The sequence below is a fragment of the Strix uralensis genome, chromosome 1, assembly GCF_047716275.1.
Source record: "Strix uralensis isolate ZFMK-TIS-50842 chromosome 1, bStrUra1, whole genome shotgun sequence".
NCBI lineage: Eukaryota > Metazoa > Chordata > Aves > Strigiformes > Strigidae > Strix > Strix uralensis.
In genome coordinates this window covers 20,747,375-20,767,284 of record NC_133972.1, presented here as the reverse complement: position 1 = coordinate 20,767,284, position 19,910 = coordinate 20,747,375, and the positions used below count along the sequence as shown (strand labels likewise).

At 38.4% G+C, this 19,910-nt stretch overlaps 1 protein-coding gene across 5 annotated transcripts in view; it reads left to right on the top strand.

Moving 5' to 3' along the window:
* The window catches only part of BBS9 (Bardet-Biedl syndrome 9), a 321,079-nt gene extending 301,169 nt beyond the window's left edge, over positions 1-19,910 (top strand). For all 5 annotated transcript variants that reach the window (XM_074858732.1, XM_074858706.1, XM_074858724.1 and 2 more), the window contains one exon: positions 16,174-19,910. In XM_074858732.1, coding sequence (XP_074714833.1) covers positions 16,174-16,214 — 41 coding nt within the window. In that variant the 3' untranslated portion in view covers positions 16,215-19,910. The remainder of the gene's footprint in view (positions 1-16,173) is intronic.

Below are 19,910 nucleotides of genomic sequence, written 5' to 3'. Positions count from 1 at the left end.
GGCTGCTTGGTAAAATGTTGACTTCTGTTGGGGTGTAAGTCTTAAATTATGCATTCAGTTCCTGTGATTTCTAATGTTAAGCAGGATGAAATTCATACGTTAAGAAAGAAGTCATTCTAGTCCATGGAAAGTGTTATTTCTGTTGAAAGAATATGACAGAATAGACTGCCAGTGGTGAGCTTCCCATTCTTCAGAAAGAGGCTCAGTTACCAGTTGGAAAGTACTAGCTGGAAGATAAGATTTAGTGAAAGCATGATGGAAATCCTCAGTCTGGTATGTCTGATACTCTGCTTAGAGATGTTGAGCATGGGGACCTCTAATTTTCAGACTATGATTGCAATAAAAGGATGGGATTATTAAATGATGGTCTTGCAGTTGACTCATGGGTTGAAGAGGAGCTATTAAATTTCCTTTCAAGAGAGAAATAAAAGAGACTGTGTTCTGTATGCAGTTCTGTCTTGGACCTAAAGATACAATGCACAGGGCATTTTAGATGGCTTTAACCTGAGCTGAGGTTAAATAAATAAACAAACTGTGAAGTTAAGTGCAGTTATCAATACGCAGTCAAACAAAAAATAAAGCTGCCTTTTTCATGTAGTCCTGGGCCTTCTCAGAGGTGCCAGAGGAGGAACTTCAGTATTAAGGGTGTTGAAAATAGCTAGTAAAGCAGAAGCCAATGCTAATAAACAGTTTTGGAAGTACTGTGAGTGGTTTAAGCATAGTCTGGATTATTGTTATTACTGTGTTAAATCACAGCAATCAAATAGCCAAGGATCGCTTTGAATGATTAAGTGGAATGGCCGTCAATGAAAAACCTTCAGGCTGTATTGCAGACATAGGGATGGGTGTGGTCATGGTCAGGTCTCCGAAACATTATTTTGGATGCTGTTGCAGATACAGAGAAGGGTGTTATATGATATTTTCAGAATCTGGCAGATTTTAGTTTGGCTTGGATATTTTTTATGTACCTTGGCAGATGTGCATATCCCTGCAGCCATACAGCAATCTGCATTAATGGCTGAAGTAACACCTACTGGTGAGGCAGAGTCAATCAGCAACAGGCTGCAGTTGACTCATAATCCCATTGAGCTTTGCGGGACACTTTTTTCTTCCCTCCCTGAAGCCCAGTGTCAGTTCCTGTCATGATTTATATACCCATTGGTTAAGAAAGTAGATGATGTGCTTTGTGGACAAATGAGCACATGCCTTTAAGGAAGATATGATAGAGCCTTGTATTATTTCCATCAGCTAATTAAATTAATTAAAATTATTTATTCACATTTACAAAAGTTTCCACCCAAAGTTCTAGATAGATTGCGCTAATCATAGAATCATAGAGCCATAGAATCATTTAGGTTGGAAAAGACCTTTAAGATCATCGAATCTAACCAAAGAGCTCAGTGTGTCAAAAGAGCTCAGTGTGTCATTGAGTCCAATCTAGAGCTCAATGTGTCAAAATGACACAGAAGGATCTCTCAAAGATAAGTGTTTTATTTCAAACTATATTCAGACTTTATCATCCTACTTATATATTTCTGTCTCTCCTAGAGGAGCCTGGAAAAACAGGTGAGGCTTGAAATCACAGAATCACAGAATTGTCTAGGTTGGAAAAGACCTTGAAGATCATCCAGTCCAACCATCAACCCAACATTAACAGTTCCCAACTACAGCATATCCCTCAGCGCTATGTTGACCCTACTCTTAAACACCTCCAGGGATGGGGACTCCACCACCTCCCTGGGCAGCCCATTCCAACACCTAACAACCCGTTCTGTAAAGAAATGCTTCCTAATATCTAGTCTAAACCTCCCCTGGTGCAACTTGAGGCCATTACCTCTTGTTCTATCACTTATTACTTGGTTAAAGAGACTCATCCCCAGCTCTCTGCAACCTCCTTTCAGGTAGTTGTAGAGGGCGATGAGGTCTCCCCTCAGCCTCCTCTTCTCCAGACTAAACACCCCCAGTTCCCTCAGCCGCTCCTCGTACGACATGTGCTCCAGACCCTTCACCAGCTTCGTTGCCCTTCTCTGGACACGCTCGAGTCATTCAATGTCCTTTTTGTAGTGAGGGTCCCAAAACTGAACACAGGAATCGAGGTGCGGCCTCACCAGTGCCGAGTACAGGGGCAAGATCCCTTCCCTGTCCCTGCTGGCCACGCTATTTCTGATGCAAGCCAGGATACCATTGGCCTTCTTGGCCACCTGGGCACACTGCTGGCTCCTGTTCAGCCAGCTGTCAACCAACACCCCCAGGTCCCTCTCTGACTGGCAGCTCTCCAGCCACTCCTCCCCAAGCCTGTAGCGCTGCTGGGGGTTGTTGTGACCCAAGTGCAGCACCCGCCATTTGGCCTTATTGGAACTCCTACAGTTGGCCTTAGCCCATCGCTCCAGCCTGTCCAGATCTCTCTGCAGAGCCTCCCTACCCTTGAGCCAATCAACACTCCCACCCAACTTGGTGTCGTCTGCAAACTTACTGAGGGTGCACTCGATCCCCTCATCTAGATCATCAATAAAGATGTTAAACAGGAGTGGCCCCAAAACCGAGCCCTGGGGGACACCACTCGTGACCGGCTGCCAGCTGGATTTAACTCCGTTCACCACAACTCTTTGGGCCCGGCCATCCAGCCAGTTTTTTACCCAGCAAAGCGTGTGCCCATCCAAGCCACAAGCAGCCAGTTTCGCCAGGAGAATGCTGTGGGAAATGGTGTCAAAGGCCTTACTAAAGTCAAGGTAGACAACATCCACAGCCTTTCCCTCATGCAATAAGCAGGTCGCCCTGTTGTAGAAGGAGATCAGGTTTGCCAAGCAGGACCTGCCTTTCATAAACCCATGCTGACTGGGCCTGATCATCTGGTTGTCCCGCATGTGTTGTATGATGGCACTCAGGATGAGCTGCTCCATCAGCTTCCTGGGCACCGAAGTCAAGCTGACAGGCCTGTAATTTCCCGGATCATCCTTCTGACCCTTCTCATATATGAGCGTCACATTGGCCGATTTTCAATCTGTGGAGACCTCCCTGCTCAGCCAGGACTGCTGGTAAATGATGGAAAGCAGCTTGGCGAGCACCCCAGCCAGCTCCTTCAGCACCCTCAGGTGTATCCCATCCGGTCCCATAGACTTGTGTGTGTCTATGTGATGCAGTAGGTCACTGACTATCTCCTCCTGGAATGCGGGGGGGTCGTTCTCCCAGTCTCTGTCTTGTGGCTGAGGAGGCTGGATTCCCTCAGTACAACTAGTCTTGCTATTAAAGACTGAGCCAAAGAAGGCATTAAGCACCTCAGCCTTTTCCTCATCACTCGTTGCCATGTTTCCTCCTGGGTCTAGCAGGGGATGGAGGCTCTCCCTGGTCTTTCTTTTGCTGTTGAAGTACTTATAGAAACATTTCTTGTTATCTTTGACAGCTGAAGCCAGATTAATTTCTAGCTGGGCTTTAGACCTCCTGATTTCCGCCCTGCACAGCCTCACAGCATCTTTGTAATCACCGTGAGTCGCTAGCCCCTTCTTCCAAAGGCGGTAAACTCTCCTTTTCTCCCTGAGTTGCAGCCAAAGCTCCCTCTGTGTGTGCCAGATCTGGGTATTGTCACGTGAAGGTGGCATCATATGCCAGATAAAGGGATTTCTATTTCAGATTTAAGAGAAAGAATAAAGGAAGAGAATATTTTGATCCTGGAATTTGGAAGGTAAAGAAGTATTAGAAGCATTTCTAGGAAGTCATTCAAAACAGTCTTGGCTTGAATGGGAAGTGGTATTGCAGCATCTCTGAAGATAGGTATCTCAGTATGATCCAGTTTAGTTTTACAAACATTAAGTCATTTAACTTGTCATCCCATGCATAATGTGTGATAGATAAGAGAATAGCTCATTCTTTTTTAAATCTGTAGCTTGTTAAAATGACTAGCCATCCTTTTCCAAGCTACTGCACTGGGACTCAGTCTCATAACGTGTATGGAATCCTTCAGGCAAGTACTATTTCTGACAGCACAATTTTTATTCTCCTGCGGGAGTGGAGAAGATCTGGCCATCTTAAGTGTGAGCCAGCATACTGTTCCACCATGCTTAAATGCCTGTCTTGAGCTACTTGGTAGTCCTTACTGCAGCCCATTAAATGAGATGGTAATACCTGGACCTACTTTAAAAGTGCTTCTGTTTTACTGCCTTCCAAAGGGCATGAGAAAAGGGTAGATGCTACTTTAAATAGTGTATTTCAAACTTCATTACAAGTTGTTGTTGTTCATATGTTTCACTGTTTTCATGTTCATCATTGTAGTTTAAATGAATACTGGTAAAACTACAATTTGATCCTCTACTTTTCATCTTCACACACCATTGAATGAGTGGTTTTCACACTTTCACATTCATGTAATTCTGCTGGCTCATTTCCTGCAGATGATCGTATCTTTGCACCTTTAGCTGAAAATACTGTAAGATGATGTTTATTTTCTTGTTTAATGTGATTTCATGGGCTGCAGACCATGACTTCATGGATGACAGATTGGAAAATGCTTTCACCATTCCAAGTAAGGGTTAAAAGCAAAAATGATCTATATCTTAACTCACAGCTCCTTTCAAAACATTTTACATGTGAGGTATATTGCCTTTCTTCCAACAATATCCCTGATTACAGCAACAAGACCTCTAAACTGCAAATGCACTGGGAGAGAAGCAATAACATCCAGCTTGTTGCAAGATCCTAGCAGAAGCATACATCTGACAGGCACAGCGGGACTATGTCTACATTTTGATAAATCTCCATCTACTGTATTTAGATTTCACTTTTTCTGCAACAGAATGTCTCTCAATAACATATCTCTCCTTACATTTTTTCCCAAACTATCACCTTGAGAGGCTTCAGTGCAGCTTTTGGAGCTCTGTGTGAACTTTGATGTAAAGCTCTCCTGCAGTGAGAGATCAGAAATGCCATGTGTAAAAGCAGAGACTCCTTTGAGAACACTTTGGAGACAGAAAAGCATCTGTTTCATAAGAAAGTTTTAAACAAAATGGTATTGAGTTAAATGTAATATATGATTTAGGTATTTCCTTGGGTGATGTCACCAGATTCTTTTTAGGCATAAAACCTCCCACAAAAAGCCCATACCAACATTACTTGAAAGTCACGTGCACAGTAAAATGCAAAATATTTGAAAAAAAACCCACCTCATTTTATTTTTGTTACTAAATGAGCATTGTTCATTAGCATTTTATATTTCATTCAGAACATGAATGTAGAATTTTTTTTTTAAATTTATTTTCTGTTTCACCACAGTTCTTTTATGCCAGAGATACAGAGGTCATTAGCAAAATCAAGGAAGGAGAGAGGAAGAGAAAAGTTAAGAATTATAGACAAACCCACTTCCATGTTTGTCCTGGTTTCGGCTTGGATAGAGCTAATTGGTTTTTTTTCCTTCCTTCTTAGTAGCTAGGTAGTTCGGTGGTTCGGATTCATTATGGGATTTGATATGTGAAGAATGTTGATAATGTACTGATGTTTTTAGTTGTTGCTAAGAAATCAGGGACTTTTCAGCTTCTCATGTCCTACTTGTGTGCAGGTACACAAGAAGCTGGGAGGGAGCATAGCCAAAACAACAGACCCAAATTGGCCAATAGAGTATTCCATATCACCTAAGATCATGCTCAGTATGTAGATAAGGGTTAATCAGGAAGCTCCACTTGGGTTTTTGGGATAGTGGTTTCAGGATTCATTCTTCTCTGGGATCACTAGTCGGGAATGGGCTGGGCATTGGTCAGTAAGTGATGAGCACTCACATTGTGCATTACTCATTTGTATTTTCTAATATTATTATAATTATTTTAATTTAATTTTGTTTCAATTATTAAATTGTTTTTATCTCAACCGATGAGTCTCCTTACCCCTCCAACTCTTTCCCCCCTTCCCCTGGGGTGGGGGAGGGTGAGCAAGCAGCTGCATGGTGTTTGTCAGCCATCCGGGTTTAAACCAAAAAATCTCCTCCTTGCTGTATTTCAGTGTGTATTTTCTGGAAATTACCTTATTAGATCTTTTGTGGGGTTTTTTTTCTGCTTTAGCATGTTTGTCTTTCTTAGCTTTGTTCAGGCACTTACCTTATTAGTCAATGAGGAAATAATCATACCGTTACATAACTACCAGAATGAAATCATTGCTCTTCCTAGCATGGTTAGTGTCCAGTTCAATGAGAAGCCTGTGACCTAGGACTGTTAGTTGTGTGCACTGTAATTAAACCAACCCATTTACATAATGAGAATTTATTTTGAGCACTGTCCTTGCAGAAAACAGTAATTTCAACATAACCTGCATTTGTTGTGGAAATCCCATAGCAATGACGTTTCCTGAAAATTTGTGATACTGAATTGGCTGTCTGTAAAAGTTGAACATGTTTTCCCTAAAGTCACAGCAGAAAATTATGAAAGCTATATTGCTCTCCTGCAGTCTGACCATACTTAGTTTTTATTGCTTCCTGAGCCCATGAGAATATCTGTAATACATTTAAAGCTGTTACTTTCATCATTCCAAGCTTTAGATGCAGGTACGTTGGCTTCTACTGCTCTTTATGGAGGTGCTAAAAGGCTCAGTCCTGTAAAGTGTAGCCCTCCTCCTGGTTCTGCTGATTTTGGTGTGAGGTTGGAAGGCTGAGAAATTTCTAGTCATCATTCAGAAATGCACAGATTTGGGCCTTAAGGAATCCTTAATTGGATCATCAAATCTGAGTAGCTTTACAATTTTTCTTACTGAGTACTGATATTGCCATTATAGATACTATGGCCAAGATATGCCTGGAAATATCCAGGGGTGTAGCAGGGGTAACTCTACTTCCAACTGTATGAGACAGGACTGATACCAGTGGAAATAAGGAGAATTGTTGCATTACAGGTCTTTGTTATAGTGACATATTAAGACAGTTTAGAATACATATCAGAGAAAAAATACTAACTGCTATTACATTACCCGTCTACCTCCCAGAAATCATCCTTTGCATTTGCAAAGATAAGATTTTATCAGGGGGGGATGGGGCATCCAAAAAAAACCCAACAAAAAAAAAGCAGATACAGATTTTTGGTGAGCAAGAGAAAGAAGTTAAGTGTCCATTTAGAAGAAATTTCATCTGTTACTTTAATACAGGCTCTTTTAATTTTGTTCTGGTGCTTTTAAGCCAATGCTGAGACTTATCAAAAGATTGCATTTGGAAAAAAACACTTAAAGCATTTTTCTCATATACTGTAGCTTAAAAGGAATGTGTGAAATTCAAGATTGGAAAGTATTACACAAAAGTATTATTTTTCCTTTGGTTTTTTTTTAAACACATTTTTCCTCAAACCTGCCTCTCTACCAATGTCTTTTTCCCACAAGACTCCAAAGGAAAAATGACATCAAATGGTAAAATCCTGTTGTATGTTATTTCCAGAAGAATCCATGGAAATCTTGAATATGATTTTATCATTTGCACTGTAATGTTCCACTGTTAAAAGGAGCAACATACTGAAGAGTATTCAGTTGCTGAATACTTGATGGTAAGCAAAAGCTGATGTTTCTGTGAATATTACAAAACACTTAGGAATTTGTAGCACCTCAGATCTGTTGTATGATAATAGGAGTTAGAAATGGAAAACTCTTGTTATATCAGATTGACCATCTCCTTGACACCACCAGATTGTTGTCTTCATTGTACTACTAATTGGGAAATGTCATAAGCCATGTGGCTGCCACCACTTGCCTTGGGAATTAATGGCATTCCCATGGCATTAAAGCAACCTTGAATATTCCTTTCCTTGACTTCATCTTCTTGATCCTCTTTTATATCTCTTCATTGCACTAAACAATCCCTAATGTTGCTTTGCCTTTAGCTATTTGATTTCTCTCCCTCTCCTCTTTTCTGTTTTCCAAAAAATCACACAATTATTTATGGTGTTCCTTTTGGAATTTCTTCTATTTTGTTGTATCTTTCTGCTACTGAGAAGCCATGGGCTTATGTGTACCATAGGCTATAAAGAAAATGTTGGAAATGTCTACTGGAGAAACTGATGTTTAGGTAAGAAGGTACTAAGTTTTTTTGTGGCTGTACAAGTTAAACTTGCACAAGAACAGCAGCACAGGCCCTAAATGCAAGTCTATATCAGATTCACTATTGATAGAAAGGTGTTTTTTCCCCCCTAAAAACCTAATAGACTTTTTATTCTATGTTTTACTGAAGCTAGTGTTGGATAAAGCTGCTTATACTTTACATGTACATATTGTAACTAAATTTGTTGAAAGCTTCTTTCTGACAATTATATCATGCATATTAAAAGGATAACTGCATTATTTTGACTTAAGGTACAGGTATACACTAACAAGAGTAGAGCTCTGTGAATAACTGGGGATTTTTAAGTTTCTGACTTGAAGCAAAAAAATTTGTTATTTTGGGGCAACTTCCAATGATTGATTCAGGTTTCTCATTTTCTTCTCAAATAAATTATTTCACTTAGACTTTGTATCTGCTGACTTACTTTTTTTAAAAAAAAACCCAACATGTTATATTCAAGGAAGTTTACTTGCAATACTTCAGCGTGAAATGAAAATTCAAAATATTTTGAAAATATAAAATTTACTTTTTTGGCCAAATTGATCTGACATATTCTGCAGAAATTTGACCAATGGTTTGTTTGACCTGCATTTGCAATTTTGTAAGGAAAATCAGCTGAAAAGTTTGTTCAATATTAGCTAAAGTTACATAGGTAGATGAGGAATGTTTGAAGTTATACTAACAGGGAGGTTGTAGGTCTTCAGATGTCAATTATGAGCTGCAGCCAACCTATAGGAGTAGAAATTGACTGTAATATATATCTCCTATCCGTGAAGGATCTTAGATCTTCCTGCAGGCAGACACTGGGTGGCTGTCTCCAGGAGTAGGATTCGCTGCCATTCATATGAAAATGGTGGAAAATCTTGCCCTAAAGCTAACCTACCCCTGGAGTTTTGCCTATCTGTCATGGTGATCGCTTGTCCGGGAAGATAAAGGATTTGTTAATAGTCAGCTGGCTGGTCTGTCTGTCTGGGAAGTCAACAAAACAGCACAACGAATCAAGCAGGCAAAAAACTGATTACTATGGCATTACTTCTCCCCAGGAAAAAGCGGAGTTACATCTGGGCAAAAAAGACCCTGTTTTTAATATGTTATAATCTGTCTGATCTCAGTGTACATGGTCCAAGTATATTTTTTTTTCTGACAGCAAATTATTAAAGAGCCAACATTTCTGAAAAGCTTAATAGGGTTTTGGGCTGCACTGAATGGCAAGATATAAGCATGACGAAGAATAAATGGAAACATTGACATATGTGTGGCCATAATTAGTAAATTTTAGATTTCTATTGTGCGTATTTGCTTTAGAAGCTACTGAATTAATTTACTGCCCTAATAAAGGCTGATAGCTAATTAGAAAGAAGGGAGGTTTGGCCACTGAAAAACAAACTCATTTTTAGGGATTTACTTCCTGGCAAGAAATACCTGTTCCAGCTGAAATATGTCATTCGTGACTTCTCGTAATCATCTCTAAATGAAAACAACCATTTCTCAAAAAATTTGTAAGCTTTCCTAGAAAAATGTCCAGGATTTGATAGGTAGGTATCTGCAGAAAATAGGCATTTTTCATCCAAAATTTTGGCTTCATTGAAATTAAACTTCCCACAGTAATGATCAATTACTTCATTTCACATAGGTAACTGCTTTTTAAGCAGTTTGACTTCCTGCAAGCATATTCAATTTGCTCTGTAATAATTTTTGGATTTTTTTCTTCTGGTTGCTGAATGGAGCTTAGGATACTGTTATTAGAGTGCTGCTTACAGAGCTCTACATTGCTTCAAACTAACCAGCATCCCATTCCTTTTGTTTTTCTCTCCTTGATATCTATAAATGTAAGCTAGACTTGGTGCTTTGACAGCTCCTTGTTTCTTACAGAACATGTTTATTCCAGCAGTGTGTATGGGGGTATGTGTGTGTATATATACACGTGTGTGTGTGTGACCAGGGTCATTAGAAGAAGCAGCTGTGTGCCTTGGGAATTTTTGGTCATGTCACTGGATGTTTTTCCTGATGTTCAAATTTGGTAACTTTATATTAGAAACATTTTACATGTCTTAGGCATTTTCCAAATGCAAAGCAGAAGACAGACCTAAAGAAAGCATAGAAACTTTGCAACATTATAAATGTAGGACTCTGAACTCTACCATTTACAGCTCGAGTACTTGATAATCCCAGGAACTGTGAACTGGTGCACAACTCCTTCCCTTACCCAAAACAGACTGGCAGTAATTCAATGTACTTGTTCATTCCTTGGACCTATTGGTGGCAGCTCTAATACTTTTTAGGTGTTGGGGTTCTCAACAGAAAATTTTGCACTAGGATGCGTATGGGTACTTGTGTGTGTGCACAGCATATAATGTAATGAAGGTTGAAGACAACAGTATTATAGAAAACAAGCCCAGCATAAGTTATTAACTGTCAGGATAAAATTAAATGATAGGAATATTTACTTGCTGTGCTTTGGAAAACAGAGAACCAAAACAAAAAAATTGCCTTGGAAGGGACATTGTAATTTTTCCTAACATGTCCCTTTTCACAGTTGGCCTGAATTGCCACAAGCCCATGTCTGCAGAGTCTCCATTGAGGGCTACTGCTTAGGGGTATGAACGTACAAGAACTTGTAAGGTATTTAAAAGGTAATTAAAAAAAAAAAAATGTGGACACTTGGTAAATTTTACATTTGTCATTGTTATCTCCTTGTTATCTCCGTTGCGTTACACTGCTATTACATGTCCCTATTAAGTCAGAATGACAAAAGGAAGATTTTTAGCAAGGTTTTTTAAGTTTTGTGGGAAACCTGCTATCCCCAAGGTAAGACCTGCCCCTTCTACCCCTGCTATTTTGTGGCAGTTTAGAAATTCAACTATTGATAGCTTCATATAGGTTGGACTTGTCATGTTAGTTGCAGTTAGTAGGGGGTATATTTAAGAGTGAGTGATGGAAACTGTTGTTTCACATTATCCATCCTGTGATGTATATGGTCCCTTAGGACAAAGAAAAGTTCACTGAATTAAGTCCTTGCTATCAGTTACACTACTTCCTAAATGAAAAGCAAATTTATTTGATTTACACAATTCTTTAATAAATGAGTCAGTCCATGCTTCCCACTCATTCAGCTGCCATCATTCCCCTTTCAGATACAAAACTCTGATCATTTTAAAATTATGTATGCAGTCATCAGTGACTCACTGGTGACTTGGGAGGCAATGGTAAGGCTCACTCTCAGTTTATTATTCCCGAAAAAGTGATATAGAATGCTGATCGAGTCCAGTTTTTCCAGTTAAATCAGTGCAGGGAAGTTTGTAGTTTGTCCGTCATGATGATCAATCTTCTGCACCACATTAGAATCGATGATTTTACACTAATCCTTTTCGCACTCCAAGTTAAACTGTGTCAGTTTGCTTGGGATAAGAAAGATATTGTTACTTCCTTAAACTTTCTGAAAAACCATTTGGATTGTGTCCATGGAATAAAGATTATATGCTAAGAAAAAGGAAGCTCTATATATTTTCTCAAGCAGTTTATAATGATAACGAAAATTATTAGCAATGAATACATGGAGTTCTTAAATCTTATCATGATTTTCAGAAATGTGACTTGGAGGTGCTAGGAAAAATGTGTCATCTTTTGTTGTTAACAAAAAAGCAAAAAGAATTTTTAACTTTGGTCATTTGGAACATTTAGTTTTGGATCCAAAATTTTATGAAAACCAGTTATTTTAAAGTTGTAGTTTGTTCTAAGGCTGTTTTATGTCAGGTCTAGAAATAGCAATATTAACCATCAGGCCATGAGATGGGGTGTTTTTTTCCTCTTTTCTTTTAGGTGGGCATAGCTGAAGAAAGCGGTGCCTCCCTTCTCTAACTTAATCTGAACTCAAAATAACTGTTGTTGTCTTGTTATAACAGCCCTTTCTCTGAGTCACTGTATGAAAAAGAGACTGGGAAGTGTCGAATACTGTAGATCAAACACTTCAAAGCCAACTTTGACTTAGTTTTATGCATGCTTCAGAGTAGACTAATGTACAATAGTATCCAGGAAACTCAGCCAGTAATTCATAAGAGTCCAAAATGTTCTCCTTAGGATGAATCATAGCAGCATAAATGATAGGATTGGAGAAGATCCTTTAGGTCATCCAGTTCAAAGCCTGTGTATCTTCCTCTTCACTAATCCCCACTAGGATTCCATCTACCCTGTCTTTGCAAACCTTGACTCGGCCACCTCCCTGGGTAGTTTCTTCCATTGCCTAATTGTTTAACCTGAACATCTTAAAATGTTACACCATGATGCTCAGTATGAACAATTTATGACTACAGAAAATGATCCTTTCTCCTCCCTTCTGCTACCATGCTCAAATATCATCCCTGCCTTTATTTTTTTTTTTCTCTAGCTGCATGAATAATAATTCCAGGAAAGTTGGGTTTTTTTAGCTGTCTTTGGTGCTTCTGTCACTGTAACTGCTTTTCTTTGAACTTTCAGTTTTCAAGACTCAAAAATACATTTTGATCTACAAATGAACTTTCTGTGACTCGATATATGTATGCATTAAGTCATGTTTTTCAAGAGGCAAATTAATACAACTGAGGTATTCTGTGTCTTTGTTTATAGAAGCTATGTTCATGAGGGTGCTAATGTGCTCTGACAAATGAACAATACAATTCGAGGGATTTAAGTGACTGAATCTGGTTTTGACCTCAGATATACACAATTTCATGTTACTAATCAGGATATTAATTTAATCATGTATTTAACTCTGTTTTGAAAACTTACCTCCAAAAACTCGTGGGGTTGCCTGCTGGAGGGGAGTTAAAATTTGCCATGATTATTTCCAAAGGCAGCTTCCCAGTTCTTAACTGTGTTGTTAAATAGAGATATAAATCTTTTAATATACATTTGTCCAAGTGTGTGCTCAGACCAGTATTATTCTGATAGGATTTTTGGATGATCTATAAAATGAAACATTGAGAACTTCATAATGAGGAATATGAAGATGAAAGGAAGCTTTTTGTCCTGATGAATTGAGATAAAGGAGCCTTAATCTATAGACTTTTTAATTTTACACCCTGTATTTCTTAGGATGTGCCCAAGCTTGTCAGAATATACTGATGATAAACCTCTCTGATGTTAGTCATCTCCCCTACTATGATATAGCATGTGCCAGTTAGATCAATATGAAATTTATGTTGTTCTCCTAGACAACTAATAAATATTGCATGTTGAAAAAATACAGGGTAGAGGTGGGAAGGCTGATTATTGCAAGCCATGTTTATGTACTGCCTCCCATTTTGGAGTTACACAATAAAAACAGTTGCAGTCTGTACCTCACCTGTCAGCTCACCTCTCCCACAGTTTACTCATGTGGTAGTTCTTTGATCCATGCAGAAGTATTCCAGGTTCCCTGTAGCCATGTATAGAGCTGTTGGGCAAAGTTGTGTGAAACTGAGGTAAATCCTGCTATATTACTTCAGTTCTGCCAGCCCATAATTACAGCTAATGCATTATGTTTAGTGGATCTACTGTGTTTCACGAGCTTGAAAGTAACCATTCATATTGCCCATTTTGGCATGGTGATTTGTAGAAATAAGACACAAGGGTTATTTGTAAGAAGTCAGTGTCATGGAATAACAGGTTTTGAAAGCAGTATCTTGGGCACTATTTTATGGCTCAAATAATTTTTTTTGGCGTTATTTTATAATTACATTTTAATTTTTAACATGTTATGTTTTCTGCCTAATAAAGGAAGAGATGCATGGGGATATTAAAGCCTTTTCATGAAGATTTTTTTCCCCCCATTATTTTTGTAAACCTCCCTTCCTTCATTTCTGTGCTGTTATGCTTCTTAGAAGTCCTCTAGCGAGTCCTCAAATGAAGCTGTGCAGTGTCAGTGTCACATGCCTTAGGTGTGCAATGTAGCGGGCTATGCTAATGTAGTAAGTGCCTCTTGGTCTCATAAATCTGCAGCTATTTTCTTCAGGTACAAAGAGCTGACCATAATCATACCACCTTTTTGCTGTTTCTCATCCAAACTATGTGCGAGTCCAGCTTTTATAAGAATTTGCAGAAACCAGTTTCATAATTCTTGCAAGCTCTTTTCCTTGATATGGTGTGAAAGTAAGATATTCTCCAGTATCTTTCTATGTAATACAGAGCTGTAAACAGCTCCAGATGTGATCTCAACGAAGCTATGTACTCAAGAACAGTATTAACTGTGAGCTCTGCAGTGGCTTCTAAACTGCATTGAGCTACCTGGGGCATTTCACTGCAAATGCATGTCTTTAACAGCTTTTTCCACTGTGCTACTTCTGCAGGGCTTTCCTCAGCAAGTATCTGTGTTTAAGATTGTTATTTCCATGATGTATTTCAAGTGGTATCTCCTTTTATCTTCTCTCAGCCTTGTTAATCTCTTAGTCTAGAGCAATATTTCTTTCTCCTCTCCAGCATTTGTAGCTCATCTTGGTTTCTTATAATCCGCATATTTCATTATCGTGCTACCTACCTCCTCCCCCTAGATCATTAATGAAACAAGATGGGACCTGCTGCTGGTCCCTTTGGCATCCCAGCATGTGCTGTGTGATAAGAGTTTTGAACAAAAGAACTACCATTCGAGGGCTGACCTTTGTAAACTCAAGTCAGCTCTTAACATGGTATTTTTAATTGTCCTTTAAAAAAAAAAAAAAGTAGAAGCTTCAGTAAGGGGAACTTCTTATCCCCTTAGGGGCCTTGGGCTTCCAGCTGTTGCTGAAGTTTTACTGCTTTAGTCTCTTGTATCTTGGCAATTTTATCCTTGATCTGCTCTGTTAGCTTCGCTGATGCTTTCCTTCAGTCTCAAGGCTTGAGATAAAATTTGTTTAGTTTGGTACCATCAACCATGAAAACCACTGTAAATACTGAAATCCCCAAGCACCAAAAAGCATCAATAGTGTAAAATAAAAACTGAAAAAGAAGTCTAGATGATTTTGCTTACATGGAATTGCACAGATCTAAATGAAAACATATTCTTTTAAAATGATGTAGATTGTTGGTGCTAATTCTGTGGGAACATGATTGTGAAGGCAGTTGGGCTTACAGGCAACTGGTGGCTTGGGTTTAGAAGACGTGGATGCTCAAATTTTATTCTGCTGACCTTCTGGATCATTTCATTTCACTGGGCATGGGGGGACTTCAGCCTCCTTCAGAGATGGTTTGTAAGAGGGGGAAAAAAACGCAACAAAACCCCAACAAAACCCACAACCCATTAAATCTGTGTGTTGCTTTTATTATTGTTTGCATACCATTTGGAGATGGTGCCAATTTGTTTTGGATTGCTTTACATTCATTAGAAAAGGATTTGAGTTAAATCATTTTCAACCTAAACTAATAGTGGACATGTAAGAAACTGCTGTGTTAAATAATCACATTAAATTACAGTCATGCAAGCATGTGCATATACCAATTTGTGTGATTATCGGCTGTTCTTTTTCTCGCTAGATATTCCAAGCAAGTTTTCATGAGTTTCTACCCACTTTTCCAATTCTGTCAGGTTAATTATTGCAAAGATTAATATCTGATCCAAGATGGATTCATCTCTTGAACTGATATTTGAGAATAGGAAACTCATACTCTTGGTTTAAGGCAGAAGTTATCTTCAATACAGAGGTTTTGCTATTTTCCCCTTACCCAAAGTGGTAGCCTTGTATTAAAAAAAAATAAAATAATCATTGTTAATGAATTTATGGAGCCTAATTTTCTATTGTTTTGCAATTTGTGTTGCCAGTTCTACCTAGAAAAAGGGGCAGGCAAAATGCAAGTAGATTGGAGTAACTGTGTCTCAGATTATATGCCCAGTTGTTCTCTGTCATTTTTTTTCTGATGTAAAAATAGTCCATGATTTTATAACTTAGACTGTATCATCCATCACATGCATAAAAAAGCTGATGTGAAATTTCCCTTATTGCCTTAATTTTTTATATTTTCTAAACTTGCAAGTACTTGAATATGCAAGTTATGCATTTTTATGCTGTTTTGCATGTAATAAATTGTTTCCTCCAGGTATACCCAAGGCTTTTACAAGCTGATGCAATCAACAATATAGTGCATGTCGTTGCCAAGCACACTGAATTTTTAAGCATCTCCTTTCTGCTTTATAGGTTTGTCTGAGGATGCAGCAGAGGAAGCAGAAAAGCCGTGAAATCTGAAGACAACCCTCAGGAGGAATTTCTATCTGATGTCAAATGCATTTATAATGCAGCAGTACCAATCCATTTTACTCTGTACTGATTGCAGCTTCCAGAAGCAGAGGACTGTGTTAATTTATACAAAAGAGTTCCATTCTAATCATTTTGGTAGGGTCTCCCTGCCAACTACTAGCATCTTTTCTGTGAGCAAAGTTTAAGCACCCAAATGTGGTAGGGGTGTTGTGTTATGTTTTGCGATATATCAGCCCTTTCTAAGGATTCAGTTGATTGATCAAAGACTGTTTACACATAGTTAAAAGCAACCTTTGTTTCAGGATATGTTTTATGGGGTTTTTTTTAAAGATATTCTGAACTGTACCTCCCTTTGAGATTATTCTAACATTTGTTATATCACAGTTTTGACAAAAGATAACTATCTTGTTTCCTCCTATACTAACATTCACGATTCCAGACAGCTGAATTCATCACCAAAAGAAAAACTGGTAATCCATCAACTTTTTTTTCTCTCTCATGTTGCTTATACAGACTCCTGCTCTCTAGAGATATAGAGTAAAATATGGTTACTGGACATAAAGGGCAAACCCTTTTGCCATTAACTATGTCACTATGAATGTGAATAAAGTTTACACTGTAAGTACCTTGAATATAGCAACACATGGATCTTTTTGTGATTACCTGTGATTTCTGGTTTTCCTGTCAATCAGTCTGTTCTAGTTATGGGTAAGATTTTCAAAAGTAACTAGTAATTTTTGAGTGCCTTAATTTTTATTAATCTAATTGGGTTGAGTTTTTAGAAAGTGCTCAGCCAGAGGATTGAGTTTTTAGAAAGTGTTGAGTATTCTCCTTCTGAAAGTCAGGTCCATGCAAGGTCCCTGAAATGCAACATCCAACAACTGAGATGACCTTTGAGAGGACCTTGGCCTAGGTTTGGAAGCATCAGCCTCGTGTCTGGATTCCTGAGAGTGAGTTGAGAGATCAATAAAAGATACTTGGAACTGAAAACTGAGACCTGGGTCAAGGGTGAAAACAGGCATTTGAACAACGCCTCTCCTGGCTCTGGCTGGTTTATACCAAAATACAAGTTGGAGTCTTTTGGATGGCAGATACAAAAAGCACTGCTAGTCTCATCTTAGTTTCTGGTGGATGCAATTGCATGAGTAATCTCTGCATCTCACGCTCCTGTTGGTTTCCTCAACAGGTGTTCACCAAGTCCCATTCTAGCTGTAGAAGAGATCCCTCCAACTCATTTTTGTGCTGTTTCTGTAGAGGTTGTAACAGTTGCTGTGGTCTGTGCTAGCTTGATCTGTGGATAAAAAGGAGACAAAATTTTTCAGGATGTTTTAAGCCATCAATCTTCATCATCTCCATATCTACTTTCAACCTCTTTGCATCCATGCCCAAAACAAAACCAGCTTTGCAGTACTTGTGCATCTGCTGCTTAACCCTCTGGTCCTACTCCGGCTCAGTAAACATGATATAACCATGTTTCGTGGAGCCTTTTTCAACATCTTAATGATTAAATAGAGCTAAGTGGCCAGGGATCTGGGTAAGGCTTCTGATACCTCTAGGACTGAAGTGGGCAGCAACTCCCAATAAAAATGACTCTGTCCCCCAGGAGACCTCAGATATCTACAAGTTGTGGGGCCAGAAATCTTGCTTCTTTCCCAGGAAGGAAAAATCCTACCCCCTGCTTGTTATGGAGTGATTCTGTTGGCTGAGTTGTCTTCACTCTGATCCCTCCCCCGTGGTTTTCTGTCAGGAGGGTGGTATCCAACCCATTGTCAATGTACCCCGCTGCGCTGCAAAATTACACAATAAAATAATCTCCTGTAGTCTCTCTACACACCTCAATGACCAAAGAAAATCCATGAAGAACTAATCAATTACTGTAGCTATTAGGCTTAAACTTTAACTATAGATCTCAAATCTTCTTTTATCCTCTTGTCAGTGGCTATAGGTAATCTAGAAAAATCAACCACAGTTACTACTGAAAGCCCGGACCGTAATGGTGTAGAATCCTGGACCAAAGAATCCTAAGGTATAGGCGTATAATATAGCTGGAAAGCACACTACTATGAGAGTTCTGTGAAATATATTACTCTGTCATAATTACCATTATTGAATGTGATCCCAGTGCTGAGCTGCCTGGCTTCACAGGGAGTTTAGGGAAAACAACAAGTAGGCACTCAGGTCAATTATATCATCCTCTCTTATTTAAGTTATTTTCTGTCATTTTAAGATGTGAGACTCAGAAACACTCTTATTTGCCTTTTCTGCTCCATGCTTTGTAAAATGAGGTCTCATGAGAATAGTTTTACAGAAAGGGGAAAACATACTGGTAATAAAGAGGGGGAAAGGAAAAGGTAGAACTGCCTGTAGTAGTAATGTATGACCTCTTTGTATATTGCACTAAATTGCAGTATTTGATAGTATCATCAGGATTTAAAAGTGGCATTGAGTAAAAATTACTTAGTTTCCCGCAATGCCAAATACTCCATCTAATTCAGAGGAAGGAAGTAATTGAAATGTAGTAATTTAAGCAGCAGGCTAAGAGGAAATATTGTAAAGTAATTCTTAGCAGTTCTCAAATGTAGTTTGAATTTTTAAGAAAGTTCTTTTTGGCTGGAAAAAAAATTGGGCCAATTACAGGAAGTTTTGAAGTTAGAGAGTTGGCCAACTAAAAAATGTGAGGAAACATTGATAGTTCAGGGGGACCAAATGTTTGGTTCTCATCAGTGATGTTTCTGAGGCCAAGACAGACATTACTGGCCAATCAGACTATTCTGAACAGGATTTTAGAGTAATGCCTGGTCAGCTGCTCTGGTCAGCTTAAATATGCAGCCTGTGTGCACATTTAGCTATTCAAAGAGAATTTTATATGTTTAGGTGGCTCACAGATAAAAATGAATTTTAAATGATCATTTTATTGAAATTAATTTTGTATACATATATCTAAAAGGAATTTTGTGACATTTTGAAAATCATACTGTGAGTCATGACAACTTTATTATATTTGTGCTGTAGCACTTTGAAATGCATTTTCTAAAATAAGTCTTAACGTAAAATACATACCTTTTTTTGTTGTTGTTGTTAAACAGGTAAAAACCTCTGGAGTTTATCTTCTTGGTAGAGTTTATTTTCTAAATGTTATTATCCAAGGGCTTTTGTTTCGTTTTGGTTTTGTGCTGTTGCAATTTAGAAAAACAGATTAAAACAATTACTAGTCTGATGACCAAAATCTGGAGGTCTGGGCTCTGCTGATCTTTTGGGCTTTGAACATAATGCTGAGTTCAAACTAGGGCTGTGGTTTCCAGCCCCAGATTGATTCTTCTGTCCAACTATTGTTAAACTATGACACAGAAAAACAACATTACTTTTAAGGGGCTGGGTTTTGCTTTATAATGTCTTGTCTTTTTCTCTTCTTCAGCATTTACTGTACAGTGAACATTAGAGATAAGTTTCAATATTCTTGTATTGATTATAAAGAGTAATTTACTGCCATAAACTGAAATTTGCTGAGCAGAGATTGTATTTCTATGTGAAGTCCTTCCAGCATAAAAAAATTACAGGCTATGCATCATATTGAATAAGTATCCTTCCTTCTTATCAGAATATCCTGTTTATAAGTAATCTATTAAAAAACCTGATGCAAAGGTGCTGTAAAATATATGATGTACTCCTGAAACCAA